This window comes from Epinephelus lanceolatus, chromosome 12 (assembly GCF_041903045.1).
Source record: "Epinephelus lanceolatus isolate andai-2023 chromosome 12, ASM4190304v1, whole genome shotgun sequence".
NCBI classification, from domain to species: domain Eukaryota; kingdom Metazoa; phylum Chordata; class Actinopteri; order Perciformes; family Serranidae; genus Epinephelus; species Epinephelus lanceolatus.
Window position 1 is genome coordinate 11,480,184 of NC_135745.1, and position 19,874 is coordinate 11,500,057.

The 19,874-nt window shown below is 43.4% G+C and overlaps 1 protein-coding gene across 1 annotated transcript; it reads left to right on the plus strand.

Moving 5' to 3' along the window:
* The first annotated feature begins 172 nt into the window (after positions 1-172).
* acin1a (apoptotic chromatin condensation inducer 1a) lies at positions 173-18,047 on the plus strand. The gene is made up of 18 exons (XM_033650786.2): positions 173-341; positions 2,040-2,105; positions 2,279-2,390; positions 2,485-2,540; positions 2,712-5,837; positions 7,077-7,232; positions 7,985-8,070; positions 10,589-10,646; positions 12,693-12,732; positions 13,029-13,171; positions 13,325-13,468; positions 13,600-13,795; positions 14,123-14,268; positions 15,548-15,655; positions 15,777-15,884; positions 15,971-16,277; positions 16,492-16,592; positions 16,722-18,047. Exons 1-18 carry the CDS (start codon positions 204-206, stop codon positions 17,055-17,057), a joined length of 5,427 nt encoding a protein of 1,808 aa, XP_033506677.1. The 5' UTR covers positions 173-203; the 3' UTR covers positions 17,058-18,047.
* Positions 18,048-19,874: the final 1,827 nt, after the last annotated feature.

A 19,874-nucleotide genomic window follows, 5' to 3' on the forward strand; every position in this document is an offset into this window, starting at 1 on the left:
AATGATAATGGGTAATTTGTGTATTCGATATAAAACACATTCGATAGTAGTGGAAATGAATTTCAGTGTGTTCTGGGTTTCAAACATTGAGAAACATTTCATAATTTTCGATATTTGATTAGGGGGAAGTCGTCGCCGATGACGCCCGGTGGAGGAAGGCGTTGCTCGTCGCTCTCGCTAGGAACCGACCAGAGGAACGGAAAATGGCGGACCTCGAAGACGTTACGCTGGACGGGAGACCGCTCCAGTCCCTTCGAGTAGCGGATTTGAAAGCTGCTCTTGAGGAGAGAGGACTCTCTAAAAGCGGGCAGAAGAATGCTCTCATCAAAAGACTCAAAGGGGTGAGTTCTGCTGCGGAATACGGGACCACGGGCAGCTTCGAGCTAACGTTAACGATGAGACGGGCTGATGTTCTCTCGAGGGCCGACAACTGAGTATCGTTACTGCCGAGCAGCGTAGTAGAGTTATTGAGGCTAACCAACATCAAGCAGCTGAGAGATGCATCTATAAGCACCATGCTGCAGTTGAGCAGTGTTTGTGCCGTGCAGAATTATACCAACCTCAGCAACACCGGGAGTTAAATCAACTTGGTGGCTAATTTCAAAGTGTGTGTGGGTGAAATGTTGTCCTGTTAGCTCCCCCGGCTAACGCTGTGACTTGAGCGGTGGCCTGGTTTGCTGCTATCAATGTTACCGTTCACGGTGTCTGCCCCAAGCAGTGTTGGTGTACACGAGTTTAGCCGGGAGATTGACGTTAAACAAGTTATTTAGTAGCTCGACAACTATCTCTGAATGTCTAACGCTGAGTTTTTAAATTGAGAAACTTCGCCGTTTTCCGCCAAATTTAGCAGTAGTTCTGCTCTAAAAGGTATGACCCGTGAGTTGCATAGGTCCTGTGTGAGCCAGTTTGTTTACATTGCGCGCAGATATTCAACGTTATCTAACTACCTCACCATTAAAGTTAGGGGACTGTTTTCGTTTTGAAACGGGTAATCCGGTTACCTAACATTTTCCGCTGAATTGCGCCATGAAAGCAGCAAGTGATTTGCGTTTCCATGTTAACATTTATTATCCCAATGGAGTGTTATGTCACCCTTATTTCACATGTGGGATCTGGACACTGTTATTTAGTTATAACATGTAAGAAATGTTCTGTCATGACTGTTACCACTGTAGGTACTTTGAAAACCCCTCATAAAATACGAAAGCTTTGGTAACATATTTGTCTATGATTTAGCCCTGTTAGAATCAAAAGCAAGCCACTGATCTCAAATGGTTAAATTGTATTTGTTGTAATGTGTATCACGTGTTGTTTTCTATACTGCATACCTTAAGATTATACCATTATATAACATTACACTTCACAAGTGTATTTTGTTTACATTCTTGAGTGTTCTTGCAGGGGTAAATAACAAGCAAGCAACAGAGTGGGAGGGATTCTGCATGGCTCACTGTCAGGACAGAGATAGCTGGAACAACAAAGTGTTTAATTAAAGATGTGTTAAGTTTAGGTTGAGTAATTCAAGTTAGGTCCTGCAGCTTTTGCGTGCAACTCAGGCCACATTATTCTCAGTCTGGTCTGTGTTCCTCCATCATCAACGAGTTGCCCTGCCTTGTCTGACTGACCCTTATCACTCTTACCATTTTACTTGTTTGCTTCTTACCAGGGATTTCTGTTGTATATCACCCTCCTCTGTTTCTCCACATATTTTCCATTGCCCTCTACTGTATGCTGTACAAAAGGAAAATTTTTCCCAACTAAAAATGGTTAAGAAAGAGAGGCATTGATCTAGAATGTGTCTCATCTTTGTTGATGGCATGCTGAAGCACACAGAGACTCATAACAGTTTGTAAAGGACAGAAATCTTGACCGTCATAATGGGAATCATTACTCAATACAATACACAGTAACTAGGTTGTCATTAATTAAAGTATATAAATATTTATGTTCAAAAGCACCGGTGCCAACTCTAACCACTCTGGAAGAATACCTGGCCGTTATTTATGTCAAGTGAATAAAGTCTCTTGTCTTGATAACAGGCTCTCATGCTGGAGAATCTGCAGAGGACCTCCACCGCTCACATCGGACTGCAGCCAAACTCACAGGTAAGTGTCTGCTTTAATTTTCATTTCAACAGCTGAAGCTTTTTCACATGTAATGACCTCTTAAGTATAAATGATAAAATGTGCATTAGTATAATTATCATAAATGTCTGCACAAAGGTTTGTGCAAGTGGCCTTGAAGGCTTGCATCTATCTTTAATGGTTTCTGTCTTTAGATTGGGGAGGAAATGAGCCAGAACAGCTTTATCAAGCAGTATCTGGCTAAACAACAGGAGCTCTTGAGGCAGCGGCTGGAGAGAGAGGCTCGTGAAGCATATGACACAAACGGTAATCCTCCACTGCAACTAACTAACTTTCTGTATACATCTCAGGTCTTTATGGAAAACATGTTTGTGATTTTATTTGTTTCTCTTGTCAACAGAGGAAGAGGACCACACAGAAGTTAACAACAGTACCTCATGTCCTCCTCAAGCCCAGGTCAGACATCATTTTCTATGCTTTTTGTTTTAAAAATTTTCTGTGCTCCAAAATATTTTGCAGATATGAAAGGAACTTGCTGGTAAAAACTGTGCCAGATTATTTCCATGATAGAAAATTGACAAAGTACCATCACAAATTAAGCCCCACCTCTCTTTTTGTCATTATCAGGATGCCACAGCAGCACTGGCTGAGCAGCACAAGCCGCCTGGACCCTCAGGTGGAGAGGGATTCTTTGGTGCAGTGAATGAGGGAGAGGGTAACAGGAGCCAAGATGCTGACATGTCCGGTCCTCCTGCTTCTGGCTCTGTGGCCATGCGTGTTCCTGGTAGTGAGTACCAGCCAGAGAGGGGGTCTGCCTCCAATGAAGTTGCTGACAGCGACGACGATGATAGTGAAGATGGTGAGGAGGATGGTGACGATGATGACTGGGAAAACGGTGCCCGTAGGAGAAGCCACAGAGAGCCAGCCAGAGTGCCCACGACCAGAGAGAGGTCTGGAGCATCCTGTCAACCTCCCCAGCAACACATGCCTTCCCTTTTGTCCCCTCAACTCCGGCAGCCAACACCTCCCCCCTCCCCACCTCCAGAGTTATCATTTCCCTTGCCTGACACCCCTAAACAGAGTCCCCCTAGTCCAGATGTAGCCCCAGCAAGGCGCTCACCCAGTTCCTCAAGCTCTGGTTCCTCCAGCAGCGGCAGCCGCAGTAGCAGCCCAGAGCCACAGAGGAGTGGACATGCCGAGCGCAAGCCAGGCCCACTGACCCTTCTGGCGCGTAAAATGGAGTCAGAAGGTGCTTTCTCGGGAGCAGGTTGGCACCGCAGCGGTGGGGAAGGTGATAGGCAGGACAGCAGTTCTCCGGCTACATCATTTCCTGGCAGAGGGCCTCCAGAGGGTCTGGTATCTGCCATCACTCACACAGCCAATACTGCAGGCCATGTGTCATTTCCCATGATTCCAGGCGCCAACCAGGGTATCACGGGAGCACATTCAGCCCATATTCAAGTACCTGTGAGTGTGCTCAAGGCCACTGCAACAGAAGAGAGGGACAGAGAGAGGGACTCTGAGATAGAAAGAGAAAAGGCCCTTGAGCTGGAAAGGCAAGAGAAGCAGAGAAAACTTGAGCAAGAGAGAGCAATGGAGGAAGAGCGAAAAAGAGCTCTTGCACTAGAGAGAGAGGAAAGAGAGAGAGCTCTAGAGAAAGAGAGAATTGAACGACAGCAGGCTTTAGAAAGAGAAGAGCGAGAAAGGGCTTTGCAGCGGGAGAGAGAACTTGCTCTAGAACGCGAGAGGCAGGAGAGGGAACTAGCTTTGGCTAAAGAGAGGGAAGAGCGAGAGCAAGCCTTAGCACAAGAGAGGGCCCTGGAGTTGGAGAGGCAGAAGGAGCTTGAAAGACAGAGGGCCCTGGAGCAAGAACGTCTGCAGAGAGAAAAAGAGGAGAAGGAGAAGCGCAAGAGAGAAGAATTGGAGAGAGCAATGGAGCTAGAAAGAGCCAAGGCTTTGGAGCAGGAAAGGAAGGAGAAAGAAAGGGCTCTGGAGCAAGAGAGACTGGAGAGGGAAAGGGTTCTGGAGCAAGAGAGACTGGAGAGGGAAAGGGTTCTGGAGCAGGAGAAACTAGAGAGGGAACGGGCTCTGGAGCAAGAGAGACTAGAGAGGGAACAGGCTATGGAGCAAGAGAGACTAGAGAGGGAAAGGGCTCTGGAGCAAGAGAGAAAAGAGAAGGAGAGGATTGAGAGAGAGAAGGCCTTGGAGCAGGAAAGGTTGGAAAGGGAAAGGTTAGAGAGAGAGAAAGCCTTAGAGCAAGAGAGACTAGAGAGGGAGAGACTAGAGAGAGAAAAAGCCTTAGAGCAAGAGAGACTCGAGAGAGAAAAGGCCTTAGAGCAAGAGAGAATAGAAAGAGAGAAAGCTTTAGAGCAAGAAAGATTAGAAAGGGAGAGAGCTCTGGAACAAGAGCGACTAGAGAGAGAGAAAGCCTTAGAGCAAGAGCGACTAGAACGAGAGAAGGTCTTGGAACAAGAGCGACTAGAGCGAGAGAGAGTTGAGAAAGAGAAAGCTTTAGAGCAGGAGAGAATAGAAAGAGCTTTAGAGCAAGAAAGGCTGGAGCGGGAAAAAGCCCTCGAACAGCAGAGGTTAGAACTTGAGAGGAAGGAAAAGGAGAGAATTGCGAGAGAGAAGGCATTGGAGCAAGAGAGGATAGAGAGGGAAAAAGCCTTGGAACGAGAGAGGGAGGAAAAAGAGAGATTGGAGAGAGAGGCTGCTCTTGAACAGGAGAGGAAGGAGAAGGAAAGAGCAGAAAAGGAGAGGAAAGAAAGACTGGAGAGAGAGAAAGCTCAAGAGCAGGAGAAGCTGGAAAGAGAGAGAGCCTTGGAAAAGGAGCGAAAGGAGAAGGAGAGGGCTCTTGAACTTGAAAGATTAGAGAAGGAGAAGGCCATGCAGAAAGAAAAGGAGGACCAGGAGAGGGCCCTGGAGCAGGAGAAAGAGAGAGCTAGGGTGGCTGAAAAGGAGAGGGAGAGTCACCTCCCTCCATCCAAACGTGGCCGTGAGATTGGTCTCACCCCCCTGCCCACTCCTCCTCCCCTCTCCACAGGACCAGGTAGAAAGTCATCGACAGAGGCAGGAGAGCAGGAAGATGTCCATGCTCCATTGCCCCGGAGTGAAGCAGCAGCAGAATCCGTTGCACCCATGTCACCAACACCTCTGTCGCCTCAGTCCTCCTTCAAGAAGTTCCGGTTCTTTAGAGACTCCCCAATTCAGCCCCAGTCTTCTGCCACTTCTATGGTCATCAAGCGGCCCCGAAACTTCTCTGATACCCCCCAGCCTCGGGCTTCACCTGTCTCGTCCCTCACTGATGGTGGGGAACGACAGCAGGAAGGACTTAAATCCACCGCTGAACAGGAAGATCCACAGGTGCAGCCTAAACAGGAGGTTGTTGCCAGGGCGTTGGGATCGGAAAAGGAGACCACTGTTAGTACCACACTAGTCCCGAGTCCCAAAAAAGAAGGGGCCACACACCTCATATCGGATGACAAAGAAAAGGATTTGGTGAAGACAGAACAAGCCGCCAAGGAATCCACTGAAAAAGCAGAAGTGGATGAAAGCAAGGGCCCCACAAGCCAAGTGGATGCTACACAGCAGAGGGGAAGAGATACAAAGAAAGAGGAAAAACAAGCAAGACGAAGATCATCGTCTAATGATTCCTCTTCATCAGAATCGGACTCTGGGTCCTCATCATCTGGGTCCTCTGGCTCATCCACGTCCTCTCGAGAGAAAACCCGCTCCACATCAAGAGGTAGAAGGGTAAGTGGTCTAAGCAGAACCTCTCCTATAGAACAGGAATAGCCCCTGTCTCTGAAGGTTTAAGAGCCAGCAGTCAGCTATTCATAATATATTGCCTTATTTACCAATAGTCACTCTGTCACTCAGATGGCATTATCCTAGCAGGTATTCCACTGCAGTCTGCTACTTTTATTTGCGAGGATATGTTGTGTGTGCATAACTGTGCATTAAGGCATACGAATACAAAGAGGCAGTGTGTGGCTTTCAGGTGTTTTTAGTACTCAGCAGAGCATTCAGCTCTGATTGGGCAAATGTTTCTGACTACAGGTCTATCAGGAAATAGGGTAGAGGTGTAAATTAAGTTTCATCATGTTATGATATATTGATGCTTTTGACAATGATACGACACAAAGTCTGCCACAATGTTTATCAATGTTTTCACTTTGCATTGATAATATTGGCTTGTTGATGACTGAATCAATATATTGATCCAGATATATCATTACACCCCCAAAAAGAAGAGACTTATCACTGTTTACTGGTGCTTGACAATTTGGTACATTTAAGCTTTCATGTCTTATAGATTTACCTTGGAATATTTAAGGTTACTGAAATTGTTAAGTACAACAATATGGCTGAAATCGGCAAGATAAACTGGCCTATTTGTTCCTATTTGGCCCCTGAGTGTGTATAAGTGGTGTTGTGCTTCTTGTATCTGTATGTCTGAATGTACCATAAAACTACCTTTGATGCATACTAAACACTTCTTGGCTTTTAGTGTCAAGATGCCTCTGACTGTGTGTTGACAGTGAGAGTTTTAAAACGTAAGGATGAAATAAAGAGGCACTAAAGCAAAGAGTGGCTAAGAAAACAACAAAGACTAAAGTTACATATTATGAACAACAAGGAGGGTTTAGCAGTTAAGTGTTGGGTGTGTGACCAGAATATAGAATAACATAGAGCAATGTGCATGTGAAGTGGCCAGGTGAAGAGTTGCCCCAGTGTTTTATAGTTTATATAGCTGAGGTGTTTGTAATGCACAACACTAGTAAACCTACAAGAGGAGCGGTGCTTGGTACATGCAAAAGACAAGTCAGATGTGACTATGTCTATGCCCTCAGATCAGACTAAGGGAAAATATTTCACTGAAAAGCAGGTGTTTTCAGTAGGTGTTTTCTCTAAGCTCTGTTTATATGTTGTATGGTTATAGCAAGTTTTTAATTTTTTTTAAGTGTATAAAATGTTGTCTCTGTTTTTTAGGAAGAGAGACCTGAAAGAGATTCCTCACCAAAGCACAGGGGGACACTAGAGGCTCAGGCTGAGGGTTTAAAGGAAACTCCAAAAGCCTCCCCTTGCAAAAGGGAGATGTCTGAAGAGAAAAGTAACACTACTGTTGATGGAGACAGTCACACCAAGGTCAGTTTCTTCTTCTTTTTCTTTTTTTTTTAAACATCTATTCCAACTATTTGCATTCACAGCTTACCTAATAGTCTCGATTCTTAACAACTGATATACGTGAAATCAAGTTATGCTGCAAACTAGGGTTGGGCCAATGGATGATGCCATCGCCCATCATCAATAGCTGTCAGCCAGCAACTGCTTAGCCTGACAATGTGATTTAACAACTGTTTATCCAATATGGCGCTTGTTTGATGACTGATAACTTGCAGAGCCTTCGCGCTTTATGCAAAATACGTGATGATGGCATTTTTGGATTTTGCACCCTCACGCTGGAGACACTATGGCGACCATGAACCCAGCTTAGTGAAGACAAGTGCCACTGAGGCATTTTCAAAAACATGTGGAACTTGAAGTACGATCTTCAAACTCTGATGGCAAAAACTGCAATGTTTGTTCACAGATGTATTGATGCTACACCATCACAGCTCACTTTATCTCTGCACTTTGTTGTCTGTTGTCCATCGCTCAGTGCTACTTCGATAACTTGTAGGTCTATACAATTGTATTCAAAAGAATTTTAATCTGTGGCCATTTATGATGCCCTCGGAAATCAAAAGTGAATTGAGAGGATTAAGACCTAACAAGTATTTGCAATTTGGTCCAGCGATGTCAGGCTAGGTGTAATCTTAAGCAATTAAAAAACTTTGACATTCATTATATTATTTCACATCTTATTTCATGTCCTACTGTTTTTTTTAAATCCCCAGAAACCCTTTACTGAAGCACCAACCAGAGTGGAGATGAAAAAGAAGAGAAAGGACAGCGACGGAGAGGAGGAAACAGACAAACAAAGGTCTGCTTTTACGTCTTGGTCTTATTTTAAACACATTCGATAGTGTGTGTGTGTGTGTGTGTTGGATTTACACACACAGGTGAAGTAATCCATATCCTTAAGTCTGTAGACTGTGAACAGGGTGTCTAGTGATGGTCAATTGGGCATCTGTATAGTCAACAGTACATCCCTCAATTCAGCTGTCCATCAGCTAGTCATGACACATCAGTACTACAAAAGATAAAAGCCGGCATGAGGGTTCTACTTTTTTAATAAATCTCATAATTACTTCATGTTTGTGAAACTGTTTGACAAAAGGTGGTTTGGTTTTGTCAAGAGTAATTTGGTTCACACCCATCCTGGGTAGTCTGCATCTGACTGCACAGCATCGTTGGTCTGACTCCTTCCCTCAACAAGCCATATTTAAAGTCCGTATCTAGCAATATACAACCTGGTTTAATCCCTGTTTGATAAAAAAGATATACTAGTTATGGTTATTTATTTCCAGTGTGATATCACATGCAAAGGCTATTCTGAATGGTTTCTAGCTAAGGGAATTAATCATTTCACTTTGCTCTGCTGTGATTGTTAAATGAATCTCAGTATTGTGTCTTGTTAGTAAAGGATTCCTGTATACTCCTCAAGATTATTTGCACATTTTTCACCCAAAACTCACCCTGTAAATGTCAACAAAAGGCAAAATAGGCTTTGCTGAAATGTTGCTGATAAACATTGACATTGCAGGACCTGCCTCTGCTTCTACTTTTCAAGATGCAGCATTGTTACATACTTGCACTCCACCAAAAATACCACAAGCACCACGAGTCAAATAACAGTTATGGGTGCTCTAAATATGTTTTTTTTTTGTGGCACTCTCTTGACAATATTAAAGCACTAGTTGATTGAAAGACATGCTGAGTGACATGAAAACATAACCACGTGTGTATTGGAGGTTAATGCAGCTCTACATGAAGCCCACAGTGAAAAAGTATTTTTCATAAATACACAGTTGCAGGAATATCTTTTCCACAGTGACCACTCTTTTCTGCATATGTTATTGCTTGTGACATTAAATAGTGACTCTATGCATAAACACTATGCCAGGCTGACTACTTTGGCTTCCCTTTAGTAGTAACCAGACCTTACCTCAATCTGAACATCTCCAGTGCTCCCAAAAGATGCAGGTGTGATATGGTAAAAATTGCTATTGAATATTGTTATGAAACAATATGAATATTGTTTTAAAATCTTCTGACTGAAGACATATTTTACATTATGTCACGAGTAATGGAAATCATGTGGCCTTTGTTTGTACATTGACAAATGATGCTCTATAACATCACTTGATCATTGTCACCCGATTATATAATCCCACTCCATTAGAGAATCCATGGTTATGAATGAATTTTGTCGATGTCATAAGAGATGCCGGGTATTGACATTCCCATCAGGCGATTGATGAGACTGCCTTTAAGCCGGTGTGGCTGAGAAGATGCGGGTCCTTTTCATACACGATCTTTTTTTTTCATTCGTTGCAACATGGCTGTGCTCCGACGAGGGCTTTAGCTGCCGATGCCGGCCTATGGTTTTTCATGCAGCGGCTCAGCTAAACAGCAGGCGAGGGTTTGTCCGCCGCAGGTTTCGGTTGCCAGCCGGTACGGACATGAATGCGTTCAGAGGCAGAGGAGGGTAGTCTCTGGTGAGAGGGAGGTAGGAGGGAGGGAGGGAGAGAGCTGGCTCGCTGCGACGCAGTCTTTTTAGCAACAGTCGCAGCCCGTGTGCTGCGTTTTAACCGAGCTCAGTTTGTGTGTCAGGGCTGTGAAGTTTTCCCAAGTTAATTGAAGTCGGAATGAGTGGACGTGTTCTCGTGTGCGCGGACGAGACGAGAACGTGAGGCGCGCGCTCATTAGTAAGGTATTGTGTTGCTGTCGGTGACCGTTTAGTTCTGTCTGGACGGACTCGGCAGGTCTAAAGGAGGACTGGGGTGGCTCTGCATTCCTTGACTCCTCTCACGGCTCAGTCCTCTGACCCCCATTGAAGAATTGAGAGCAACGTATTTGTGAAAGTGACAGTGTGTGAGAGGCGTTCAGGCGCCGTTATTCTAGCATCACCTGGTTGCTATTTGTGTATGTCAGTGGAGATGGTTCAGCTGCTGAGATTTTGTAATACGTTTTCTTAAAGCTGCTCTTTAAAGGGAAAGTAATATCTATGTTTATGGCTCAATGATTTATGTTAAGTTTATGTTATGTTATGTTACAGATTATGTGTACTTTATATACCAAGGCAGTCCATAATGACTAATGACTGAGGGCTTATTCATTGACATTCCTACATTTTTTAAATTGTATCGCATTCTCACATTTTTTTAAAGTAATATTGTTTTAGTAAACTTTTATATGATGTGTTTTTTCTTAAATGTATGCTGGTGCATTTGTTTAGCCTTGATGGAAAAAAAACGTGTTTTATAATTGATTTGAAAAAGATTTTTCCTCATCTGTTCCCTCTTTTCCTGTTGATATGTATCTTTCACACTATGCAGGCAGGTGAAGGACACTGCCATGGCAGAGCCAGAGAAGCTTCCAGAGACCAGCGAGGAGGTAAGGCACCTGAAGATCCACAAATCATCCTGGTCCTCAAAGCTGCTGGTAGCTGAGGACTTAGATGGACGGACCCTATTGAGCCTTTACAGTTATATTTTTATAGTTTTATTAATCTGGATACATTGCCGTCTAGGTCATTTGATAATATGTCTATATTCTTTGTTGAAAATCTTTCCTTTACATTTAAAATATATTTCCACTAGATTAGTTAATGAGCCCTTTTCACAAGTGATAGAATGTGTGTAGGAAATTACATTTTTTAATATGGCTGTTTGTAAAACCTTTGTTGGCACTGTCATAAGCAGAAACAGCAAGGGTATTTTCTCACTGTGGCTGATGTTTAAACCCCAAATGATTGCTTTGTTATAAAGGTGCTCATGCCTCTTCCATTGCCCCTATTGGTACCTGCATACTACCTCTGCCACTACTACTACTTCTACTACTACTACCACTACTACTGCTACTGCTGCACCTGTTCCACTGTCCCCAAGAATCCAGAGTTGACCACAGATAAGCCCCCAAGGCTGCACTGCAGAGGGACACCCCTGGCAACAAAGGCTGTCTCATTTTCATGGATATGGCTGGCAAGAGCTATTGATTGGACCTGAAGATTCAAAGAAGGGGTTGGCTAGTCAATGTGGCCCACCTCTCTTAGCCTTTAATCCACCAATCAGGCCTTGTACCCATAAAATCAACATGGAGAAGAGACGAGCAAGGATGTGTGCTCACATCAAATCAAGGCTGCTCTGAAACCCTCTCAACAACTGGGTAGATTTCATATTGTTTCACTTTGAGACATTTTAAACCCACTGCAAAAAAATGTGGGGCTTTGAGGACATGCCGTATACTGTCGTTGATGAACTGTAACATGCTTGGCAAAGGACATTTTGGATTTTGCTATTCTCTGGAAATGAGATTCAAAATTCTCCAGCAAACACCCTTCCTGGATATAAATCAGTTTCAGAGAGGCCAAAGCTTCTGCCTGGACCCAGTGGGCTTGACAGTTTTTGTGTGAACTGGAAAAAGGACTTAATGTTTGGGTCCCTCTCTACGACAGCCGTCTCCAGATTTTTGCCACTTTGTGACTTTCAGTATGAACTTATTGCTCCTCAAACACAACTGAACACTAACATCAGAATTTGGGATTTGTGTGCACGGTGACTGTTGACAACATTCAACATCTGGTCTCCAAGTCAGTGGACTCATGGTTTTCTACTGTTATACCAGCCTGCCACATTTTTAAAGGACTAATGCCAAAACACCCGAGGATGACGGCTTTGGCCAAAAGCATTTCAAAGCCCCTACCCAAATGAACTATTGATCCCATCCTGCCAGCCTACACGCTTTCAGATATCCATCCAAACATCTCAGCCACCTTTGATTGGACCCTTGTTGCCTAGATACAGTACATGCAGTCGTGATTGGGCCATATCCAAACCAGTAAGGATCAGGTGTCAGTGGTACCAGGGAATAAGTAGACATTTACTCAATGTTATATTTTATACAGTTATCTTGAAAGTGCTTAGTTTCCAGTCATACTCTGTGTAGTCTTTGCTGGGAGAAGCAGCATTTAAAAAAAGTTAATCTTATTTGTGGCCACTGCAGTTTAATCAAAATAGTTCTAAACTTCTGTTTTTAAAAATTTAATCTTCATTGATTTTCACCTTTGTGAAACTAATTGGAGTTGATACGTCTATTTAAACACAGTTTTAAAATTAGAGGATTTAAACTGCAGTATTTCCACCAGATCGTTGTTTGTATGATAGAGACTGCAACTACAGCTTATTTCTCTAAAGCAAGTGATGTTAAAGAATCTCTAGGTGTAGATTGTCAAATAGTTTTGAACTTAGTTAGATTTCTGCCATCCATTAGACTTGAATTTGAAAAAGACTTTGCACAGCAGTTTCTATCATTCACTCTTAGCCCCTTCTTGTCCCCCTTCCTGTTATTGTTCCACCTTTCCTCCAAACTGTCATTGACCACTTGGTGTCTGCCTCTCACCTCTCCCATGTATCGGGTTGTTTTTATCTTCTTGTGTTTCAGACACCAAAGGCCTTCTCAGCTCGTAAGATCTCTATTAGCAGTAAGTACACCCTCCCAGCTTGCCCTTTTCTTTATTCGCATTTACAACTAATCATTATTTTTGATTTTGTGTGCCCCTCATTATAATGTATGTATTAATGGCATTATTAGTCTGTGGTTTTGGAACGCAATATAAATAAATCTTTAATGTGGATTGGATAATCATCCATATTTTAAAAATATGTAGCCAGACGTCTGTGGTGTGTGCATAGATTGGTGATGTCATGTCATGCATGCTTATGTTGTATATGCCGTGTGCCAGAGGATTCACTGAGTTTATTTTTCTTGACTTGTCAGGCAGTAAATCGTCCCCAGGCACTGGTAGTGCAGAGGGTGAGCAGGATTCTGGGGCTACGGCCGGTCGCAAGAGGAGGTGGGGCTCCAGCACAGCTGTCACTGCCAAGAAACCTTCCATCAGCATCACCACAGATTCACTGAAGGTATTTGCAGCATAGTAACACTGATATTACGATTGTAGATGCTAGTATTGCTCTTGTGATTGTATAGATGCAGTGTGAGGCACCAGCCCTGCCTCTGTGTTGAATATAACAGGTCCATTAACCTTGTGTATCATCACTGTTCTTTGCCCTCAGTCTCTGATCCCAGACATCCGTCCATGTCTCGGGCAGGAGGCAATAGTGGACCTCCACCCAGAGGAAGCTGTCCTCTCTGGGGCTGAGGATGAAGAGAGGGAACGCTCTGACCAGGACCTTCAGATCCGACGCACTGTCACACAGGTTGGTCTTAGGTGTTTTACATGGCTGACAAGTTAGGACCTGTCTTAAATATGAAACATAAAATGCCCCTCACTAAAGTCCAACATACCATGAATCCCTTTTGATCAAGAATTGCCTTCCCTCTATTGCAGGTGGTGCACTCAGAGAGCCAGGAGAATGGACAGAAAGAGGCAAAGAGAAGCAGACATGAGGAGATGGTGGAGGATGACCCACAGGGAGACAGAGAGAGGACAAGGGCGCATGGAGAGCAGATGGACACCTCATTTCCCGGAGAGACGGAAACCCATTCTCCTTCTCATACCAGCCATGATGTAGAAATGAACACTGGTAAATGGATTCATCACAAGAATTTTTCATCTAGCAATGAATTCATTGAAATAATTTCCAATATTTGATTTAGAAATAGATTTAACTTGAAGCTAACTTAAACCATTTTTTCCGTGTAACAACACAACAATATACAATTCACAGTCAACACAATGTAATCTACATGCTGCATTGACATCTAGATATGCAGGTGAAGGTAACAGATTGGACCTGTTTTCTGTTATGTTGTGATTTACTTATTTTTTATACTGAGCAATTTTTTTATAGGGACAGTGTCAGTGTAGTAATGGAGACACTATGTTGATTGTTTTTCCTTCTTTATCCCAGTGACCCCCAGCGACACCCTCATTCGTCGCTCCATCAGCCAGCAGAAAACTGGTGTTTCCATCACAATTGATGACCCTGTTCGCACGGCCCGGCAGCCCTCACCACCTCGCGGCAAAGTCTCCAACATTGTTCACATCTGTAACCTGGTGAGAGAACACTGTCCTAATTGCCGCCACATGCTCTGTTTTACTATTAGCATTTATTAATAATGGTTTGCACAGATGGAAAAAAACAAACAAATGTCACCGATGGTACTGTTGTGCTTGCAGACATGTTAATATAAGCTAGTGCTATGACTAAGCCCAAAAAAACAGGCCCGACCCAACATGAACCTGCGTAGTTTATGTCCAAGCCTGACCTGAGTCCGAAGATGGGTTGATGGCAGCATAGCCCATACATTTTTCCTGACAATACACAGACTATAAGGTCTGCAAAAAAACAGGAAGTTGAAGCCACCCCGACCTCAAGCCTGGGGGAAACCTGGGTGGTCGTGCCCAACTGAGTTTGGGCTGAGAATCAAAGCTCTACTATAAACGGACCCAGCCTCTTGTTTTGCCTCAATATACTGGTTTTATTTAGTCCAAAATGCTGCAGCCAGGCTCCTTGAAGAAGAAGCTCATTGGCCTCCTTATAAGAAGAAACAAGGATATTTTATATAAAGGATTACATTGCTGTTATTTTATCTTTTTATTATTTACCATGGAAAGACCAAAACCAACCACAAAGTTTTAATTTTAGTCGCACTCATGCATAAAGAGCCATATAGGTTGATCAGTGGACGTACTCCGTCAACATGATTAACGTAACTACACAACCACTTCCCCAAGCATGTATAGTGATGTCTGCACTACAGAGCTGCTCTCAGAGATTAAGGATGTTGTTGCAGAATTGATTCAGAATAAACAACACTGCCCATGTTAATTGTAATGAAGGTACAACAGTTTGGCTCGTATCTGAATCTTTCATAGTTTTTGCATAGCAGTGGAGTTCTGTGGCATAGAGGTGTGTGCTGACATAGACAATGCTGGTTGTGAGGTTTCTGGATATTAGTTGTTGATAAAAATCTAAAGTGATGCTAGGATTATCCTCAACACCAGTGCAGTTCAATATTGATTTAGATTTCTCTAGCTCACCTGTTAGACACTTATTATAACCTCATTATGTATGTTAATTTACACACTTCCATGAACCACAGTGCATCTGTCAGAGGCCTTTCCACTTTTGTCACTTTCTAAAGAAAATACGTATAGAAATATTTTTGTAGTCGTTACTTAATGCACAATTTTTCTTTTTGTTCATCTTTATGATGTATACAGTGTATTTGAACATATGTTGTTTTAATGTATGTATGCTTGGTTTTTTCGCTCACGCTGTCATTAATTGTGTAAAGCAGTCTTGATAAGTGCTGTGTGATATTTTGTTTAGGTGAGGCCATTCACTCTGGGGCAGCTTAAGGAACTGCTCAGCAGAACTGGCACCTTGATGGAGGAGGGCTTCTGGATCGACAAAATCAAGTCTCACTGCTACGTCACTGTGAGTTATTACAAGCATGTGCTTCCTCTGATAGAGCAGTGTAGCTCTGAGCCAGACTGCTTTTGGCATATCGAAGGCTCCTCTGTGTCTTATGGCGCTATCCTCTTCATTCTGTGTTTAGTACTGTAGCTCAGAGGAGGCAGTTGCTACACGGGCAGCTCTTCATGGAGTGAAATGGCCGCAGAGCAACCCAAAAGTCCTTAGCGTAGACTTCTGCCAACAAGATGAGGTAAGACTTTATTGTTATCAGTCTGTTTTTCTCTTACGCCCACAATACTTAGCCATCTGTTGTCTGAGAATATCTCTGCTTTGTAGCTGGACTTTCACAAAGGCTTAGGTGCAGCCGAAAGACCCGGAGCAGAAGAGCAGGGGCCTGCCTCCGGCCGTGGTCGAACATCGGGGCTGCCCTCTCTGCTCCCAGAGCGAGACCAGTGGGCGGAGCGTGAGCGTGAGATGGAGCGTCGGGAGAGGGCTAGAGCAGAGCGAGAGTGGGATCGCGACAAAGTCAGAGAATTTGGGAAACCTGGTGAGGAGAAGGAGGGAGGTCCCAGGAGGTCACGTTCCCGAGAGAGACGACGCAAGGAGAGGGGAAAGAGCAAGGAGAAGAAGACTGAGAAGAAAGGTAAGAGATGTAGGCATGAGATTAGACTGTATTTATATTAGCAAAAATAGACTTTTGGTCTACAGTAGTACAGTAATCTTTGAACCGAGTTAAAACAATTCATAGACTAGTCAATCAACAGAAAATTAATCTGCAGTTATTTTGATAATTGATTGATAAGTTAATGATAGGTTCATTTCATTTGCTCAGCCCTAATATTGTATGTTTTTGACAGAGAAAACAGCAGAGGATCCTCCTGCAAAGCTGCTTGATGATCTGTTCCTCAAAACTAAAGCAGCTCCCTGCATATACTGGCTTCCGCTTACAGAAGAGCAGGTGAGACACATAATAGTCAGTGCTATTTGCTTGCTGCCTGTAATGCATAACTTTGAAGTACATGGCCTAGATATCTAATTCAAGTCTTAACTGAAAGTATTGTGTAACTGTGCATTATTTTCACTGTAGTTTGTTCAACGGGAAGCTGCCAGAGCAGAACGGATGAAGGAGCGCGAGAAACGGAGGAAGGAGCAAGACGAGGAGGAGGAGAAAAAAAAGGAAGAGGAGCGCAAAGAGAGGATGAAAGCTGGAGGCGGCCCAACCGGAGAGCGGAGTGAGGGTGAGAAGGAAAGGGACAGGGACAGGGAGAGGGACAGAGACAGAGACCGGGGTAGAGATAGAGACAGGGAGAGGGAGAGGGAGAACGACAAACGCAGGGATGGCTACCGTAGGCCAGAGGGCCGCGGGGCAGGCGGGGGCCGTCGCTCACGCAGCCGCAGCGACCCGCGAGAAAGGCGACGTTAATGGCCAATCAACTGATGGAACTGTCCTAGAGACCACCCTCTTCCATTTGCCTTTCACTACATGTACTTTGTTACAACTAAGACCCAACAGAGGACCAACTGATGTCGTCACCATCTCTCAAATTGTCACCTTTTTTAAAGCACATCTACACCTACACGCAGTCATGCTTAAAGGGGACCATGATTTTTTGCAGTGTTGTTTCCCAGAGTGCTGTACGTCTCGCTTCTGTCAAGGTTTGATATATTTTCTTTAAACATTTGCCTCTCTTTTCTTAAGTTTTTGTCTTGACGGTTCAGCAGTATGGCACGCTGGGTAATTTTAATAATTTCCCCCAATGTTCCCCATTTGCCCCCCAAGTGTAGGTGCCAATTATGATTTGCAATCAATTGTCGTCGCCTCAGTGTTTTAACAGCTCTGAAATCTGGATGAGGAATCCTTTTGTTGCTGCATGTAGTCCAAGGCTCTCCTTGCCAGTCCTGCCTAAAGAGAAAACTGCCCTCTGTGCAGAGGCTTGCATAAATCTGAAAATATTGGAATAGGTGTGTTTGGCATTTTGTACAGACATATAAGATTACTCAAAATCAAGTCTTTAAATAAGGCAGCTCTGGGGTATTTTTGGACAGATGTGGAATAACTACTAAGGCAATGCAGTGTTCCTCTCTCCCTCTATTTAGTTAAGAGATGAGACGATTCTCTGGTGGGGGAGAATCCATGTCTGTCACACCTGACACAAGCTATGATTATGTCCTTATCATTGATTCTCTTCTTCCTCCCTCCTTTCCTCTTCTTCCTCCAGTTCTCTTACCCTGTAGTGTCAATACAGGCCCAAGAGGGGAGGTTGCATTATGACTTTTCTCACCAATGGTTTTAATATTGTTTTTTTAATCTTTATTTTATCATTTTAGTACAAAGGTTTGTTTTTGTTTTTTAATTTCTTCTTTGAGTACGCCTATCAGTGGTGAATGTACAAATAATAAAAACTGAAATTTCTGTGATGTTTCTTTTCCATTTTCCCTGCTGATGGGTTTTTAGGGTAATTTGTTTATTGGACCTGGGACACAAAAATGTAACTTCTTACTAGTTACTGGGATCACTTAATTTAAGCTAAGTGCACGTTGTTCAAGTTAAATCTGTGGTTACACTAAGAATCCACAAGGTGTCAGTCATACCACATTGTGGCTTAGGTCGGTCGTGGCATTTGACACAAGGGGAATGACTTTGTGCAGCTGAGTTAAAACTAAGAATATAAAAGAAGAAAATGTTGTTGTACAGAAACACCGATTTGCTTGCAGCTTATGCTATCTTTATATTGGAAAATTCCCCTTTCCCTCAGTGCCATGTCTAGGTAATGACCAAAGGCATTTTCTTTCATTTAACATCTATCTTAATCTTGTGGTTTCCGCCATGGTGGGAGTGTTCACTCTCTGTATCATCTATCGCTGTGTAACCCACCCTTCTCTCAGTCTGCTCTAAATCATGTATTTGCCCTCTTCACTCTTCTGTTCCCCTGTTCCATCTCTCCGGTCTTGACGTTCATCCTGCAGAGCTCAGCAGTGCTCCTATGTAATTACAGCCCTATGGTCGCTGAGCAGAACATTTTTCTGCCCTGATGCAACACAGTGTGTCTGGACCCTGTGAGGACCAGTGAATCCTTCACCCTGGCATCTCTCTGGCAACCCAAGGACAAATTTCTAACTGAGGCAGCCTAGTTGGAATGAGAGCATTGGAGAGATATTTTGTCTTTCATCTCTAATGACTGTTTTATCGAGCAAACAGGAGGAGAAAAGCATGAATGTGTGTCAGAGTGTCGATTTGTGCCAGGCAGTTGGAGGTTTTGAAGATAAGTTGAAGTTTAGGGCAGGGTGATGATGTGTTAGCCAAACAAAAACTAGAGATTGTTTCAGTTGAGTCTGAGAACTGGGTGTGTAAAAGTAAACACTAGGACTGGTGCAGAAGAAGGAAGGCAAGTCAATGGCACTTTAAGTAAGTCCTTTCGACCTTTTAAAGGTCCAAAAGCCTGTTACAGCCAACCACACCTTAAAGGACTTGTGTGTAGGATTTAGGGGGATATTTTGGCAGAAATGGGTTATAACAATTAGTATATTTTCTTCAATGTATAATCACCTGAAAATAAGAATTGTTGCGTTTTTGTTGCTTTATTATGAGCCGTTTATATCTACATAAGGAGTGGGTCCTTGTCAAGAGAGATCGCCATGTTTCTATTGTAGCCCAGAATGGACAAATCAAACACTGGCTCTGGATAGGGCCGTTTGCATTTTCATGTTGGCCAGTGTAGCTCTCAGCCCCTCCACAACGAGAGCATTGGAAAAACAGATTTTTTAACATGAAACTGCTTTATTCAGTGTCTTTACCAGTTTAAATCACTGGGTGTGTATGTTTCGAAGAAGAAAAGACCTGTGGATAATTTGGCTCCCTGTGAAAACCACTTGAATGTCTGTATCTTAAGTTATCAGAGAACAAACATGAGCACACATTTGCAGGTGTGAGACTAGCAGAACGTCTCCAACATGCTAAACAGCATGGGAGAATTACTGATTCGTAACCTGAAAGTGTTGTGTTTAATGTTTCTACAAGTTTTAATTGCCAAGGCTGTTTGATTTGGAGAGGAGGAGACATCTGGGGATAATTCGGCTTTCAGTAAAAACCTCCTGAACGTTTGGATTGGAAGTAAAGGGAACACACATTAAGTTAGAGAAAATAGATGAGCACGCATTAGCAGGTGCTGAATGAGCTGTCCATCTGTGACATGCCAAACAGTATAGGGGAAATACTGATTTGTAAGAGACTTCTGCAGAT